This window comes from Microchirus variegatus (assembly GCF_963457635.1).
Source record: "Microchirus variegatus genome assembly, chromosome: 4".
In the NCBI taxonomy this organism is placed as follows: domain Eukaryota; kingdom Metazoa; phylum Chordata; class Actinopteri; order Pleuronectiformes; family Soleidae; genus Microchirus; species Microchirus variegatus.
In genome coordinates this window covers 16,635,085-16,652,522 of record NC_139805.1, presented here as the reverse complement: position 1 = coordinate 16,652,522, position 17,438 = coordinate 16,635,085, and the positions used below count along the sequence as shown (strand labels likewise).

Sequence of the window (17,438 nt, the reverse complement as noted above, 5' to 3'; positions counted from 1 at the left end):
GAAATAAGGAAACAATGCAGCCACACACTCATGAGGGACTGTGTCTGAAAAAAGCCTGTTCCATCAGTCTGAATTCTCATCCCATCTTCCCTCCCCAAATGCCAGAGAGCAATTAGCCATCTCACCACAATCCTTTGGCCTCTCACTTGCAACCTCCATCATGTCTTTTTTCTAATTCTCTCTCAATTGTATTTTTCATCATACACAAAGGAAGTGTATTTGGAAGGAGCAAGAATTAAATGGGCACCTACTGAGCACCAGTGGAACAGGCAACACTAGTAATAAGGCAAGTGTGAACTGGGGCCAAAGGCTAAATGCAGCCCAGGCCATTGGGACTGAATTTCATATGGACCTCTACACATTACTTACTGTTTAATGAATTGCTATCACTGAGATGGGCATTTCCTATACAGCACTGAATATAATTAGAGTAAACCCTTTGGGACACTGTCATGTAGGGGGAGGAGGGAACTTCATAACAGCACCCTTTTTGATTGGAAGGTCACCCATAGGACACAAAGTTACAAGGGCATCTTAGAGCAACACTTTTCTCCACTAGAAAGGCACTCCCTTCAAAAATAATCCATATATTTAATCTACATTTTGCTTTAGAGGTCACATTTCAATGGCAGCTAGTAGGTTTACGTCCTTAATGTTTTTACCACTCTAGCGCCTTGTGACTCAAGAGGACACTTTAGCACACAGTGTTTATGCCCAGGGAGGAGGACAAAAACACTGTGCACGCAACTGCACACAAGTAACAGTGAATACAGGAGGTTGTAAAATAATGTGAAAACTAGGAATAATCCATGATGACCACAGAAGTTTCACAGTTTGCATGAAATTAAAGAAAGGAAAACAACAGTTAGACACAAACTAAATAATGCCTTCACAGACAGGAAAATGCTCATTATGTACTTGTCAAAAACTAAGATCATATATCAAATAGAACAATACATACAATATTTTCTCTGAAATTTGAGGATGGATCAGAGGAATAAAGCTTACCTTCATATCGAGGTCTGATGAAAAAATCATGCCACTATGATGACCCAACACAGAGCTCGTCCAATGACTTTTGTCAGGGACAAATACTCTTATATCACAGTAAACTCGCTGTGGTTGAATTTAAGAACAAGTTCATGTCGCTGCTCAGGAAACCGTATTACAGCAAAGCACACAAAAACCCAACACACACACACACAAACACCATCAGTGACACCACGTTCACTGCCTTCCCACCTTCCCCCTAAACAGCCAATCGCTTCTTGTTTGTGTGCGACCCTGCATATGAAGTTACTTATAAACCAGATGGAATCAATACTTGTTGACAGAAGCACCTGGCCTCTGTACATTTTGACCCTCTTTTCTGACAAATACCTGATCTAGGAACAGATTCAAAATAAAAACATATTAAATTCATTTATTAAAAATGAAGACCTAGACATAATAGAACTATTTAAAAGTACTTCCAGGTTTAAATGTACACTTTATACAACAATTTCAGTCACACAGTTAAAGAGTATAGTGAATTTCTCTGACCATGAAGAGTTAACATTTTTACCTCCTGACTTTAGTACTTTGCATAATATGAGTGGAACAAACCCTGCTGTGAATACACCACTGCTCATTAGCAGCCATTACCCCGAAAACAACAATTACATCTTAGAACAAGAGCATAAGTTAACTACAAGACAGAAACCTCAAACTATGGTGTTTGGTTAACATGTAAGAAGATAGTTTGCATTGTTAATAATTCACTAAAGATATTTACATAAGGCCTAAAGAAAATATATAAGTTCTTTAGTGTCAATGGGTCATGAACTTGGTCAAACCCAAACAGGTTGTGGACATGGATACTCCAGTTAACATCTAACCTTAAACTTAACCGACCCACGACATTAACACTAACCGCTGGGTCCGAAATTATGTTCTGGCTCATCGGGTAAGAGTTCTGAAGTGGACGCTTACTTTGCAAATGGAGAAAGACATTTTTCTGGCATGTGATGACCAATCCTCTATTTCAGTGGAAGTAACACCATTATCGCTAATGTTACAGTACAGAGTTATTCTCAATAGCTCTGTCATCATCCTCTTCTTCTTCACATACACTTCAGACACTGATAGAGTGAAATTAGATTAAGATGGAGCGAGCAATAAGGTGACTCTAATTATTATTATTTTATTTAAGTTGTTTGTTTCATTTCACACACCTGAGTCAACATTCCCCAGCTCCTGGTATATAAAGTATAACATTATTTCTGATTTTCCTCCAAGTACCACCAGAGGAAGCTTGCGTACCACTGGTGGTACACATACCACATTTTGAGAACCATGGCTCTATTTTTTACACTTTAGAAATGTTTTTTGTTTTTGTTTTACAAATGCAACGTTTGTATAATAACTGAGTAGCTTTCAATAAAATATCTGATTTATTTCCGTGTATAGTAACACGATCCAGCGTGTGTTACTGTTTAGAAACACATTTTGAGCAGCATTACTTCCTCCTCGACATCGAGGGCAGGTAAATAGACGAAGAGCTCTCACTCAGTCCGTTTTTAACGCTGTCAGAAAAGTTCGCGCAAATTATAAGCCCAGATACGTGTTATACAGCTGGGATTTTTAGTTTGAATGCCCACAATTACTGTGTGGCACATATCCACATTTTTAAACAGTAGCTGAAATATGGGTGTGGTTTTTTTATTAACCGCCTAAAAACGGTCAACTGTGACAAGCAACGTTTCCTGTTTGTGCCTCGTTTCATAACCGAGTGAATGACTCCGTTTTAGTTTTTTCCAACACAGATCTTTGTAGGAGGGCGGGCCCTTGGTCAGACCAATCCGCGGAAGGCGGGGAACCGTTGGGGTTTGAATCGTGGTGGTTTGTGAAAACAGCGGCAGATGACAGCAGCAGTAGCGGCTTAATACGACCCGAATTATTGAGAAGCAGTGCGCGACAATCGCCTCATACCACTCGCAAACTTCGGTATAGCCTCAGTGATACCATCGAGCGAAGATGTCAAAAAAACAGATTCACTATTCTGACAAGTACAACGACGAGAACTTCGAGTACAGGTCTGTGTCTTGGCTAACTTTTTGGCTAACATGCATTGGTCGTTGAAATTAGCTATGCTAACAGCGTCGCTCGACATAACGTAAACACGCCATGCTAACTTCTGACTAGTGTGGATAATGTATGAATGTATATAGGTATTGATGTGTATTTTCTCACTCAAAACTTATTTATTTCTTGATATAATGCTAACCGGGGTTTGTTGTTAATGCTATAGGCGTGTTTGCTTTGGGTTGAACGTTGTGGTTAACATACATGTGAAGGCTGAATGTGTATGAACAAAAAAAGGACATTGTTTTTTCATCGTTTTTACCGTTCTCAATTGGACATTGTGTATTAAGTTACTTACAAATGTCCTGTTATCGACGTGAAGTTGCTACTATATCGTCCTCTAGTGAAACGAAGATTGTTTGGGGGTCAGCCGTAATTGCGTCATTGCTTACAGGTGTGTGTGTGTGTGTGTGTGTGTGTGTGTGTGTGTGTGTGTGTGTGTGTGTGTGTGTGTGTGTGTGTGTGTGTGTGTGTGTGTGTGTGTGTGTGTGTGTGTGTGTGTGTGTGTGTGTGTGTGTGTGTGTGTGTGTGTGTGTGTGTGTGTGTGTGTGTGTGTGTGTGTGTGTGTGTGTGTGTGTGTGTGTGTGTGTGTGTGTGTGTGTGTGTGTGTGTGTGTGTGTGTGTGTGTGTGTGTGTGTGTGTGTGTGTGTGTGTGTGTGTGTGTGTGTGTCTTTACGCAGGCATGTCGTGCTTCCGAAGCAGCTGTCGAAACTGGTGCCTTCGTCCCACCTGATGTCAGAAGATGAGTGGAGGGGACTGGGCGTGCAACAAAGCCAGGGCTGGATACACTACATGATCCACAAACCAGGTGAGTGGGTGTGGACGGTAGATGTACATTCTGTACATTCTGTTCTCAGTCGGTCCAAAAACAAGCCTCATAAGCACACGTAATACACAGGAATAGCTGCAACCATAACTTAAGTTCAAAATCAAATGTCAACAAAACATTTTTCTCATTCTAAGAGTTTAGGTCATTTGAATTCCTGCATCACAACATAATGTCATCATAAGGTTGTTTTATCTATTAGGGACAGGACATACCACTTTTTTGTGCCCGATACCGATATAACACAAACTCAATACAGTAATTTTGTGACCATCAATGAACTATGAAGCCGTTAACAACACATTTGTGCTGAGTCATTTCAAAGACATAATTCTCTCAACTGTGTATGAAATATTGTTCCCCCCAAAAAGAACTAAACAGCCCAAATATATGATTTCATTCATCTGTACTTAGTCAGTCAGACCATTTTCAAAGTTAGAGTAAGTGTGAGTAATTAGGTCACCAAGACAAATGCTACAATCTAACCTATAGCAGCTTCTAGCATGCGTCTATAAACCGTTTCAACTTTGAACTAACCAAAAATATAAAAAAATATATAAATAACACGATAAAACACTTCAAGTTAGTTAGATATTGGTAATTATCACAATACATGCCAGATAGTTTAATAGTTTAATTTTTGCTCCCGAGCGACCTTGGAGGAAACCAGTTAATTGTGATTTTAAATATATTTAAGTGTAGAAAACAGCTGTGTTTTTGTCAATTTATCCACTGTATATTGTAGACACTGTACTGTAGATGATACTGATAAGGTTATTCTTTGTTTTCCTCTCCAGAGCCACACATACTGCTCTTCAGAAGGCCTCTCCCAAAGGAATAAATGGAAACCTGTAATCATCTTTGCCGTTTTGTTTCGTCTTTGGGCCATACTTCATTCTCTCGTACATCTCTACATTTGATGTAATGTATTGTGTAGAAACCCCTTAGTTTGTATTGTGCTTTTCTTGTTCTTTCCAAGTCCCTCAATTTTTTAGAGGTAATGAGAGGCAAATATCTCGATTCCACTGTGAATGTTAACCTTAAAATGAATATGGTGAAAAATTGCCTGTCAATTGTACACTTTAATGTTTTTGAATGTGTTTTGATTTCCACCTTTTCTTTCATAATTATTTACCGAGTGGTCATAGAGGCATAGGATTTAAATTTTTCTTAAGCTCATTATTTTTTCCTGAAGGGGTTTCTGTGTTTGAACATGTTTATGTTATGTACATATATATATTATTTCTAGGTATTATAAATATTATTGTCATGATTGATTGAAGTGCTTTGTTGCCGAATGAACAAAATTAAATGCTTTCTTTTATATGTTCCTGTCATTGCATTGTTATGTTTCTCTCATTTACTCCAAGTGATAGTTTAGTCCGAAACATTGACAACTAGTGGGGTGACAAATTCGGAGTGTCTGATGCCCAGAGAGAAAGCCGGGGCCCGGGCTTTGTGAACAGTTACTTTCTCTGGATTGTAAGTTCCAGGACCAGGTTTCTTGGTGGCATCTTTGGGTAAGTTGTGTCGTCCCAGCATGGAAAACGCTGGCTGTCGGTGCAAATACACTCCTGGGTCTGTAGTGTTGTACCTGCAAGGCCCAGGCGTCTTTGCTAAATCCACAGATGGTCCACCTGTGCTGTAACTACCTGATATTGTGTAGCTTGCACTGGCCGGCTTGTTTGGGACTTGAGGGCCCATGAGTGGAGGGAGAGAATACTTGTTAGGAGCAGGTACTGAGTCCATGCTGCGGTACTGAGTGCGGGAGCCCATTGTGTAGGACGGGGGTCTGCGCTGAAGGTTACATGGTGGGGCTTTCTCAGGACTGTATGCACCAGGTCCAGGTGTTTGGAATAACTCCTCTAGTGAAGAGAAAACAGTTGAATAATACAAAGCAACAAACTGGCACCATGTGGCAGAGCACACATGGGGTTGAGTTTAAGTTGCAGCAGCTGACAGAACTGTCAAAAACAAGTGTTTTTACTGTATATCGGCTTAAAGGGTTTGGTTTGAATAAAAAGACGTGTAAATTAGGCTGCAGTTTAAAATTAGATTTAAATGGCTCTCTAGAAAAATACAATAAAATATTTGCTTTTAATGGAATAGTACTTACTCTTTTCTTTGATTCTGCTCAACATGGAGTATGCAGGAGTGCCATCTCTTCCAAAGCGGGTGATTTTTGCATCAACATAATACTGAGGCCCTGGACTGCAGTTAACACCATACACTGTAAGGAATGTAGACATTTATTGTAAGTTTGATGTACTGTCTTCTGGCTGGCAAGGTTCCTATTATGTAATGTAAAAAATAACTAATGAAGCATTGTCTCCCCCTAGTGGTTCTACACAAGAACACCACTGAAAAAGCCTCTGCATTCTATATTCATGCAATACTTCTTGGCTATTTTATAAATGGTAATCACTGAAGTTTTGAGTTTCAAAGACATTAGCAAACTAATTATTTCAAAACGTAAGAAGAGAAAGTGACTCACGGTTGTTGCTCATTCTGCTGTGGAAAGAGTAGGCAGGGCTCGTCGGCTTGGTGAAGTCATGACCATTAAACCCGATGGTTGGAGGAAGCCCATAACGACCAGGACCTGGCCCTAGAGAAGGAGATATGTCACAATTACACATAAATAATGTGCTATAATTACATAGATTTGCAGAAGAATTTTCAGTTTCTTCAGCTGCTTCATGTGCCTGAATAAAATGAGGTTATATTGAAGACTTGTTATATTATAATATTTGTATTCATAACATTTTTTACGTAACTTTAAAGAATTGTCATTTGATTTATTCACGTGTCGGTCAATCAGCCCTGCAGCAATAATCTAAAAGACTGAATCTGATTTGGTCTGCTGTGCACACTAAAGTCAGACTACCAGAGCTGCAGGCGGCAGCAACACATCACACACACAGCGAAAAATGACATCAGCATTGAAATGTTGAACACACAGAGCTGAGCAGGTGGGAGCATTTTTTTTTTTACTGAACAGAGCGAGTCCTGGCAAGTCTGCACTCTGACAAATCCTCCACTCTGTTGGAGTCAGTGTTCCTCTTTAAAACGACCAGGTACCAAATTAACCACCAACAACACTCAAACACATGAGTTCACACAGTCAGTGAATAGATATATATTTTGCCCACAATTACATCCTTTCTCAATAGTTACCTTTTTCTCTTCCTGCAATTGCTGGATATCTTTTCTCCATTGACTTTGCAGATGCCCTTAAACGGTGAAAAATGCACACACTTTAATCAAAACAAGACACATCCCGAAGTCACGGGAAGAAAAAATACTTAAAGATATATAATAATTGTAACTTACCACAGGTAATTCCCTTTCAGCCTGAGCTGAGGCCGGAAATTCAAACATTTAACAGATTAATCCATGTCAACTTTTCTGGTCTGTCTTCAAATATATTTAAAAAAAGAAGTTTTGTTTAAGTGGGATCCAGCATCACCTATGCCTGGACTAATACTGCAACTCAGACCCCAGAATGATCCAGAATCAATCTCTAATTTCCTCTGGAACAATCAGGGAACCCGAGACCTATAATACATATCAAAGTGCCAACAGAAGAGCCGACTCAACACTGGATAGGCTTCTATCATTCTGCCTGTTTGTGCTTTTCTCCCCGTTGCTCTATCAGCGGTGGCTCAGACAGGTGAATGACCCCCGCCTTCCTCCACAGTGGCACATGTATAGGTTCACTCAGCGGCTTAGGGAACAATGTCATCACTCCGATTCACTCTCATGTAACGCTAGCTCTCCCCCCCTGCAAACCATGAAACCACAATCCATCCCCCCCTTTCTCTTTTCACTCTTTCTGCTCATCACAGTGTGGAGACCCAATATCATTCTTCAGCCAGGCATGCAGTTGCCGGGGAGACTGCTGTGGATACTCTGCTGCAGCCAGGTCCCCTGCACTGCTGGGCTATTATCATGACACAGGTATAAAGTTAGACTGGAACATAAAGCATGCTGAGCTTTGGAGCTGATTTTGTTTTTAATAATGTAAAACAGTGAACCACTGACAGGACCAGGTTTCTGTATTTCCCTTTTTAGGGAGGTCTGTGTAAGGGCTGGGGTCAGATGCAGTGCAGCACACCTGGAGCAGTTACAGCAGGCCCCAAATGTTCTAAGTCATAAATTGACAACATACAGCTGGACTACACTGCTGGAAATTAAACTTGCCACCCTCTGGTTTCTCATCTTTGATGTTGGGTCAAACCGATTACCCCAATGCAGTTTACAGTTTAGCGCTCTTTGATCTTCGCTAATCCCGGAGATAATTTGTAGTTGGGATTTGAAGGACTCGTTTAAAAAGGCCTGATCTGCCAGAGGCCACAGCAACTGAGAGGGGCTGACAACAAAACAAACATTAACAGGCTCTAACGCTCTCTCAAAGCTGCTGCTGCTGCTGCTGCTGCTGCTTTGGTAACCCTGAAACCTGGTGTAAGCACAAACACAAACAAAAAAACGATGCACATCCAAGCTTTGGCGTGTGAACAGTTTGCAGGAACTGAATCACACATGTGCACGCTGCTTTGTGTCTCCAAACGCAGCAGCTTGCCAGAGGTCAGGGAGTCGGCTATCAAAGCAAAGGGTCTTCTGAAGCAGCAGCAGCAGCAGAGATGTGTCACTGCTGCCAGGAAATCATCTCCAGACTTAACTAGCCTTTCAAATGAAACGGAGCAACACAGGCTTCATAAAGCGCTGCAGTGGAGCCGCATCAGCCCAGATGGTATAACAGTGAGGTTGGGGTATTTATTTCATGCAGGTTTACAAAGCACATTAAGCCGAGAAAAAGACTTAAAGACAACTCTAGTGCATAACTTTACGATAAACATTTTCAAATGAGTTCACACAATGTTGATTAAGCCTATGTGACATTCCTGTGATGCTGCACACAGGATAGGATTTGTTTTATGGCGAAACAGTCTCAGCACGGCACTGAAATAAAGCAAGACAGTTGCAAACAGGTCGAAGTATGACTGAAAACACAAAGCAGCTCCCACAAAAAGGGAATTCTACTAAAAAAAAAAAAAAGGGCCATTTAGACGTTTAATGGGATAAATGCTTCACACTTCCGCAACATGCTCACGGTCAGGTCTGCCGTTTTCAGATAAAGGACGCAGAATACGTATGATGTCGCATTGTTTTTGTTCACCAAGACTGAACAGAGGCAGAATAAACAAAAACAAGCTACGCACTGCAGCTTTAAAGGTCCCATGTTATACCCTATTTCTCCAAGTTAAACTAGTTCCCTGGTGTCCTAATGAACATGTCTGTGACATGCTTTGGTCAAAATACCATAAGGATGAAGCACTACAACAGTTCAATCACCCCTCAAGTAGAGTAAAACAGAACTTTAGGGACAGGAAATGACATCAACTGGGAGCTAACAGCAGTTAGCATTTGGAAAAGTGATAATTTTCAGGCTCTAGCAGGCACATTGCCGTCATATATAACATATCTCCACTGGACAGATAAATCCTCTGAGGCTAGAAGTTTGTGTAGGACTCTATGCTGCACTGTGGAGCCAAGAATCGGACTTTTCACAGACCTCTCCAGCACTCTCACGTGTTTCATGGACAAAGCGGAGCTCCACGAGACAACAATTCCAGGAATTTAGCGTATTGTGACGTCCCAGTGAGCGCGGAAGTCAACATTGCATGTTTTATCTCCTGTACTTAGACTGAGGAGGACCACAAAAACATGAGTGAGTCATCTTTGTGCACACTGATAGGGCCTCCAGAGTCCCAAATATAAGTATTTAAATGATTGAAAAGTTGATTTTGCATAATATGGGACCTATACATGTAGGAAACTTGTATACGAGACCAATGACAAAGTTTTGTTCACCTAATGACAACAAAACTACGACCCTGCCTTGTTTACAAACTTTATTCTTGTTTGTTATAGAAAGCACAATGTTTGATATGAATTTGGGCTTCGTTAAATCAAATTTGGTACATTTACACAAATTTAAAACTTCATTCTTGATTTTTTTTTTTTTTTAAATTTGATTGCTTCACAAATGAAAAAAAAAAATTAACAACCAAAAAAAAAGAAAGAAAAAAATACACAATAGCTTATGAACTGTACAATCAAATCTCAAGGTAGGTAAGGTGAAAAGGCGACTACTTTGAGAGTAAGTGATGTCCATGTCTTGATATAATAGTTTCATGTCAGCTGGTGCACCACTGGTGAAAAGACACACCTCTTGATCTTGAAACTGTAAATTCCATAGTTTGAGTCTTTGCTGCAGCTCTCACTCTGCATGTTTCCTGTCAATTTTCTGATGCGCTGTGTAATAATAATAAAAAAAAATCTCAAAAATGAAAAACATTTTCAGCTTATGTTTCTGTAAAGCATATGGTTTGCATATGTCTTCCTCCAGCAGGATACCAGCACCAGAATATCATCAAACATTTCAAGAATTGGGTTTTAAAGCTTGCTATGATAAAAAAAAAAAAGCCTTTGATAGCACGAAAGGTATCCTGTTGTTGAAACAAAAAATAACAAGGGCAAAAAAAAAAGGTTGAGTGAATGGCAGACAATGAAATATAAAATAATAATAATATGACTTCTAGCTACAAATAAATACCACAGATAGAAAATATAACAAAATATTTTGCTTTAAGTCAGGTGTAATTACAAATATAAATACTTGATTATTTCTTCTAGTGATTATAAAGGCAGTACAGTGAATAACAAGAGGATGCTATGGTGCCTATTGGTGACCAGGAGTCTGTAGAAGAAAAAGAAAAGTCTGGAGGACGGACACACACACTCTCTCACACACACACATACAGTATATAAATGCATCTGCTCTACCATTCAAAAACAACATACGCACACACACTCTGTCACTCCCCAGACCCCCACCATCTCTCCTCCTGTCAGGCTGAGTAACTCCACAGTCCCTCTTCTCTTTCCATTCACTAGCATATTCACAAATAATGTACAATTTGGAGGCGGGCCACACTTCACTCTGCGAAGGTTTCTGTGGACGACAGGGAAAAACAAAACAAGCATTTTAGTACAAGATGAGATCAGACACGGGGAAAACCTTAGAAACGTCATTACCAAGCTTTTAAGCAAGTCTACTAAGTGCTCTGAACATTTCATAAGATAAAAAAGATAACACACGCACGCACGTGGAGTTTTATAACATATGTATATATATATATATATATTTGTGACCCAACTTTATAGAGTTATGTCTCTACTTAAGAGGAATGGACTGTACCATTGTTGTTGCTGGTGTTTTCATTTGATTTCTCACAACCAGTTAACACAAGCAGACAAATAGATATTCACACATTATCTAATAGACCTGAGCCCCATTCTAAAAAAAAAAACCCCTCATAAGAATACTGTGGAATAAGACTAGAAACCCAGCCGCACAGAAAAGCAATCACAAACAACAACGACGGCGCTCTCGTACCATCGTTCAGGGGTGTTTTTTGTGTCCTGTGCGGGAAGCTGGGGATCTGCCGGCAAGAGCACTTTCTGCTGTACGTCCCCTCCACCTTCATGAAGGTCAAAGCGGCCCCCTGCGTCTGCATCGGCAGGGAAAGGATCAGAGTCTGGGTCGTATTCATAGGAGTAGTAGGACACTTCTGCCATGGAGCCCTGGTCCTCTTCACCTGGAGACATCAGTGATGACATTGAAGGCGTGAAGTGACGTGAGAAAATAGTGAGAAAAATATTTTCAGTGTTTGAAAACTAGGTAACACTTTAGATTAAGGTAACGCATATTCAGCATTAACTAGGTGCTTAATAACATGCATATCAGTAGCATACTAGCCCTTTATTAGTAATCATTAAGCATGTATTAACACCTTATTCTACATTCTACCTCTATTACGACACAAATTAAGATTTTTCCTACATAAGGTGTTAATACGTGCTTAATATTTACTAATAAAGGGCTAGTATGCTACTTATATGCATGTTAGTAAGCACCTAGTTAATGCTGAATATGTGTTACCTTAATCTAAAGTGTTATCTTTACACTTTAGATTAGGTTATCTTCTTAGATGCAAAGCTGCAACAATGAGTACCTACAATTCCCCAAATTATTAAAAGAGTGAAAATAAAGCAAGAGATCATGTGACCCAGAGGTAAACCTTTTTCTAAGTGAGTTGCAGACATCAATTTCTAAATCTGAAAACACTTAATTTAAGTACCTGTTTGAGTAAATTACAAACGACAGATTTCATTGCATTTACAGAACGCATCCCAAGTTTGTAAGTAAGTTTCTAGCTGCTAAAGGTTTAAATGTTAGGTGTCATCTTAAATTTTAAGTCTTCAGCAGCAATACCCTGCCAGTGACAGTAGGGGTCCTTCCATACTTAAAATTCAGTACAAGTTACTTCAAAATGACTTTATTTGCATGGAAGTTGTTGTTTTTTTTAAAAAGAAATGTTAATTTAAGATATGCATTTATTGCGAGCCCTCTACAATCATACATTGCTGATTTAATGGTTGTTGTTGTTAATGGTTATCAAACAAGATCATTTAAACATTAGATTCATAAAGTGGGGAATCTGAATTCAACATGAGCAGACGGAGAACACAAGCAGCTGAAATGAAGCCTGTGAGTCTGTGTGTGTGTATTATACTGAATCCTCTGGTTCACCGAAAAGACAAGTCTGCACATGGAAGCTAATACCAGCGCTTCCTCCCTGTTCCAGTGGAAATCGTCAGCTCCTTGGCACAACCCACTTTCACCTATCACACTCTCACTGCACTCAGTGCTGCGTGTTGACAACATTCTAATGGTTTACAATGACAGTGTTTTTACAGCTCTTATTCAGCCCAGTCATATTGTAGGAGAGTGTGTGTGTTTGAGTCATTATTTGTCTGTTTATACACGTGTGTGCACATTATATCAAACCTATACTGTATGTGTGTGTTTGTGTATGGGCATTCAAATACGTAACAGCATTCCTGTGGTACGTGTGTGTGTTTGTGTGTGTGTGTAGCCCTCGTTCAATGTACTAAGGAGATCTCTCTCTCTCTCTCTCTCTCTCTCTCTCTGTGAGCAGCTTTGTGAGCTGGAGGCTGGGAAACAAGTCAGTGCAGGCTGTGCCACATCTCTTTCTACCTCCCTCACAAACACACACACACATGTTGGTTTTGCATTCTTTGTGTGGACACTCATAGACATAATGCATTCCCAAGGCCCTTACCTTAACCCTAACCCCAATTCGGTAACACTTTAGATTAGGGAACACATATTCACCATTAACTAGGTGCTTACTAACCTATATAAATAGCATACTAACCCTTTATTAGTAATCATTAAGCATGTATTAACACCTATTCAACCTCTATTATGACATGAATTAAGATTTTTCCTACATAAGATGTTAAGACATGCTTAATAGTTACTAAAAAAGGGCTAGTATGCTACTTATATGTATGTTAGGAAGCACCTACTTAATTGTGAATAAGTGTTATCCCTAATTCTAACCCTACCCCTAAAACCAGGTCTTAATCCTCAAAAAGCCTGTTAAAGTTGTGTGGATCATGTACACATAATGCATGCCCACAGAGCGACACACTCTCCCCTACAATATGAAAACCCTCTGTGATTTTCAGCCTAAACAAAGCTTTATATCTAACCATATACACATATATGCATATATATACACACATAATATTAACGCATAACCTAAACACAATTTCCATTTTAGCCATACACTTCCATCAGTTCCTCAGTGTCTTTCTCATTATGACAAAGTTTTGGTCTCCATGGGGGTTACTGGCCCTGACAAGGTCAGTGTTTATGCCAGAAAAGGTCATTGAGAGGTAACAAAAACAAGTACACACACACACACACACACGTACTTAGTCTATACAAATACACATATGTGCAGCAAACACACTTGTGCAACCGGTGATTGACTGCAGTGCCTCCTCATGTTTTTATTGCCAAATGTAACACAGCTACATCCTCCCCTCCACATGCAGCCAAACATCCTCTCAGGAATTCTCTGGCAGAGTCTCTGGAAGTGACGACGGATCTAAGCTCATGGCACAGCAACAGTCAGGTCTGCAAGTGTGAAGCCTATCCACCTATTAATCACAGAGCCCCCGTAGACGTGATGTGGGGGGATTTCTCACCTACAGTGTGACCGACAATCCTGTGGCAAAGTCTCAGGCCACTATCAGATGTGTTACTTTAGAAATGTTATCATAACCATACAGTGTCATTATTGCTCGACCACTTTATTGGAACACATGTATGCAGATTTAAAATAACATTTTAAGGAAAAAGAACTGCTTCAGCACAACCCTCGCTCTCTTAAAGTAGAAACCTGTTTAATGCTATTTGTAACAAAAAGTATGAAAGGGAAATATTTGCTGTGAAAAAGGTCAATTACACTTATGCTTATTCAAGACATGCTTAAATATCACATACTCATGTTATATCACTTATGACAGACATATAGAGACTTTTACACTGTACTGTACATCTCTACTTTCCTCGTGTCATTACTTTACCCTTTGATTCTTTCTTGATCATCTTCTTTCTTTCAGCAGATGTCATATCCCCCCCCACCCCCAAATTTTCGTCTTCCCACCCTTTGTGCTCTGAGACTGTCTTTGTTGTGTTGGCACTTTTGGGGCTCAGCAGGCAGAAGAGTGAGTGAATTGAGGAGATGGGAGGTCATGCAACGTTATTTATAGTGTGGTGGAAGATGAGGTTACCTGTGTGCACAGGCACTGAAGGCAGCTCCGTCTCCTGGTTTGCTGTTGGTTGTCTGTCCTCTACCACGGTCTCCACTGGAAAGACAGACACACACGTTTAATGATACACATTTATGTGACAGCACTCAAATGCACTTAAGAAAATAATAATAAATATGAGAGTTTTTTGCATTAAATGAAATTAGTTTGCATTAAACAAATGATCTCTTTTTCAAAATGGTGGCAGGAAATATGAATCTTTTGATGATCTACACAGCGTGGCACAAACTGATTTAACTACCAAAGTTTTGTCTATGTCTTTTCCCAATCTGCTCCACAACATGAAGGCTCCTTTGTTGTTGGGCTGTGCGTCGGAAAGGAATGTGACGAGGATTTCAAAGGGCTGGACAAAAGCACTCTGTCATTTGGACAGAGCCCTGTAATACAGCAAAGGGAGCAGGAGAGGGTGGAGGGGGACGGTGGGTTAAGGGAGGGTTGAGAGGAGGAGGAGGAGGGAGGTGCGACGGGCAGAAAAGTCCTCCAGTAATGATCTCAACACCTGAACAGCTGTTTCCACAGCTCTGATCGTGGCGCACCCGGATGAGCAGAGACATGGACATGCATTTTTTAGATGCGTGCGCGAGAGGATCACACAGTGGCACAGATAGTAAAGCGAGGCTAGGAAAATACACAATGACACAAGAGCTGCTAAGAATGTACGGACACTTGTTCCTTTCCAAAAAAAAGAAAATCACAATTAAATATATTGTGATAAGTGTGAATAAACGATGAAACTGGAACATTGGTGGATTGAAATGGCAAAGGTCGACAAACTATGAACACTGAGATTGTGGCTGTGCTGAAGTCGACATCAAACATCAAAGAGATGAATCTCTTTCATCCAAGTCTCTCTGTGTTAGCATGATAATCAGACCAACTCATTCAGCTGATGCTCATGTTCTGTCCTTCCATAAACAATCGGTTGTGTGTGAGATGTGCTAGGGTCAGTTAAATGTATGTTTATTCAGACGATTTCCCCCTGCACAAGGGTTATTGTGCAGTTTTGTGTTACAGAGAGTACAGAGTGTGCTGACCGTGCTGTACAGAATGTAAAGCCCTGCAAGGCAAATTGTGTTTGTGACGCTATATAAATAAAATTTGACTTGACAGCGATGTTCCATTATACTCAGAAAAAGCAATTATTGGACGAAGATGTGGAGCTTTTCCAGTTTCTTAGTCACATTACAGTATGTAAAATTTGTACTTCTTAGTACTTCGAGAGTTTTAAATGCAGGAAGAAAGCATGTTCCTATATTCCTATATAAGCATGTTCCTAATATTTCATAATATGTGAGATGTGGTTTTTCATTCTTCAGAACTCCAACAACACTGTGGTCCTGTGCTGGACTGGCTACCTATCCAGAGTGTGAACGCCGCCTTTCGCCCCATGTCCGCTGAGATTGGGACCAATTATTGAGCCTGACCGAAGAAAGATTGTGAGGTATGTTGTGATGCGAGAGCTTACTGTGTGGACACTGGGACATTGGAACCTGCTTAATGCGAGTCCCATTTCGACAGGCAAACACCTCCATCTGACACTGGTTCTGGTAGAGCTGTCCATCCGATCCACACACTGGTTCCCCATCGTAACCGCAGTCCCTGTAGCAAGTGCAACGCTCAAAGTGCTCCTCCTCCAGGCAGCCAAACACGTTGTTGCACTGGTTTGCTTGCACGAAACCTGCGCAGAAAAAATAGAAGTGAATGGAAAGGGAATTGGGGGTGACTTTGCATCATCAACGGATCAAAAGAAGGAAGTCTCACCCGTCCACTGACTGGTTGAACTCTCCACCTCGTTGCAGGTCGGTCCATCACAGAGCTCCCGTGCTAGCGGACTGCTCTCGCTGACGTTGTAGAAGCGGGTTGCCTCGAAGGCTGCATGACAAGCAGTGACCCACAACAGCCCATTCACACATCCACACACACGCAAAACATTGGTGATGCTCACCATGACTAGGTCATGAACTTACAGATATACATGGAAAAGAAGCCCCTTCATAAATCATGATGAGGCAGACGTTTGTTCTCGCTTTGTAACTTTTTAAAAAGAGCTGTACTTTAAATATTCATCAAGGGCACACCTGGTTCGTAGTAGTCGTAGATCTTGACCGGAACAGGCGCCGTCTTGCCCACGATGTATTCCCGGATTGCTTGAAAGGCCACACACGTCACACACTGGCTGGGAATCTAAGAAGTGATGGCAGCGACAGATGAAAAACACTTCCAAAGCATCCATCAGCACACAGATATTAGGAAATATTCAAATATGGACATTAATAATAACAGCAATGAGGATTTAAACCCACCTCATCAAAGTAGAACAACACTTTTCTCCCGTTCAGCTCGTATCTCTTCAGACCCACTCTCTTATCCATGAGCAGCTATTAAAGGAAAACACAAGTAAGGTGAGATGCTGTTGAATAGAATACTTTATCATAGGTGTAGGTGTTAAAACTGTTTACACTGTACATCTATTTCTGTTTTTTTATTGTCTTAATATTTGATATATTTCTTTACCTTTTGCTTAATATTACTACCTTACCTTTTTATCATCTGTTTTCCATCATGGGACTAACACAGCTTAGCTTATCTTATCTTAACACAATTCAACAGTACCAACAAATGCAGCTTCCATAACATTCAAGTCAAACCTCTCAAAAACAGAACATTATACAGTATTTACTGTCGACCTGTTGTATCAGACAGCATCAGTTTTATC

At 40.4% G+C, this 17,438-nt stretch overlaps 3 protein-coding genes across 3 annotated transcripts in view; 1 reads left to right on the top strand and 2 right to left on the bottom strand.

Moving 5' to 3' along the window:
* Positions 1 to 3,015: 3,015 nt before the first annotated feature.
* Positions 3,016 to 4,883, top strand: cks2 (CDC28 protein kinase regulatory subunit 2; the record flags this gene model as incomplete). Its single annotated transcript, XM_083888415.1, has 3 exons — positions 3,016 to 3,074; positions 3,804 to 3,931; positions 4,747 to 4,883. 3 exons carry the CDS (start codon positions 3,016 to 3,018, stop codon positions 4,788 to 4,790), a joined length of 231 nt encoding a protein of 76 aa, XP_083744541.1. The 3' UTR covers positions 4,791 to 4,883.
* Positions 4,884 to 5,326: 443 nt separating this feature from the next.
* On the bottom strand, positions 5,327 to 7,163 carry cimap1d (CIMAP1 family member D; the record flags this gene model as incomplete). Its single annotated transcript, XM_083888149.1, has 4 exons — positions 5,327 to 5,814; positions 6,066 to 6,179; positions 6,444 to 6,554; positions 7,124 to 7,163. 4 exons carry the CDS (start codon positions 7,161 to 7,163, stop codon positions 5,327 to 5,329), a joined length of 753 nt encoding a protein of 250 aa, XP_083744275.1.
* Positions 7,164 to 10,406: 3,243 nt separating this feature from the next.
* cpamd8 (C3 and PZP like alpha-2-macroglobulin domain containing 8) overlaps positions 10,407 to 17,438 on the bottom strand; it is a gene marked incomplete at its 5' end in the record, with an annotated part of 42,035 nt that continues 35,003 nt past the window's right edge. The window contains 9 exon segments of the mRNA XM_083887618.1: positions 10,407 to 10,964; positions 11,409 to 11,610; positions 14,684 to 14,758; positions 14,964 to 14,990; positions 14,993 to 15,058; positions 16,188 to 16,400; positions 16,484 to 16,594; positions 16,801 to 16,906; positions 17,026 to 17,100. Of these exon segments, the coding sequence (XP_083743744.1) occupies position 10,964; positions 11,409 to 11,610; positions 14,684 to 14,758; positions 14,964 to 14,990; positions 14,993 to 15,058; positions 16,188 to 16,400; positions 16,484 to 16,594; positions 16,801 to 16,906; positions 17,026 to 17,100 (876 nt within the window). The 3' untranslated portion in view covers positions 10,407 to 10,963.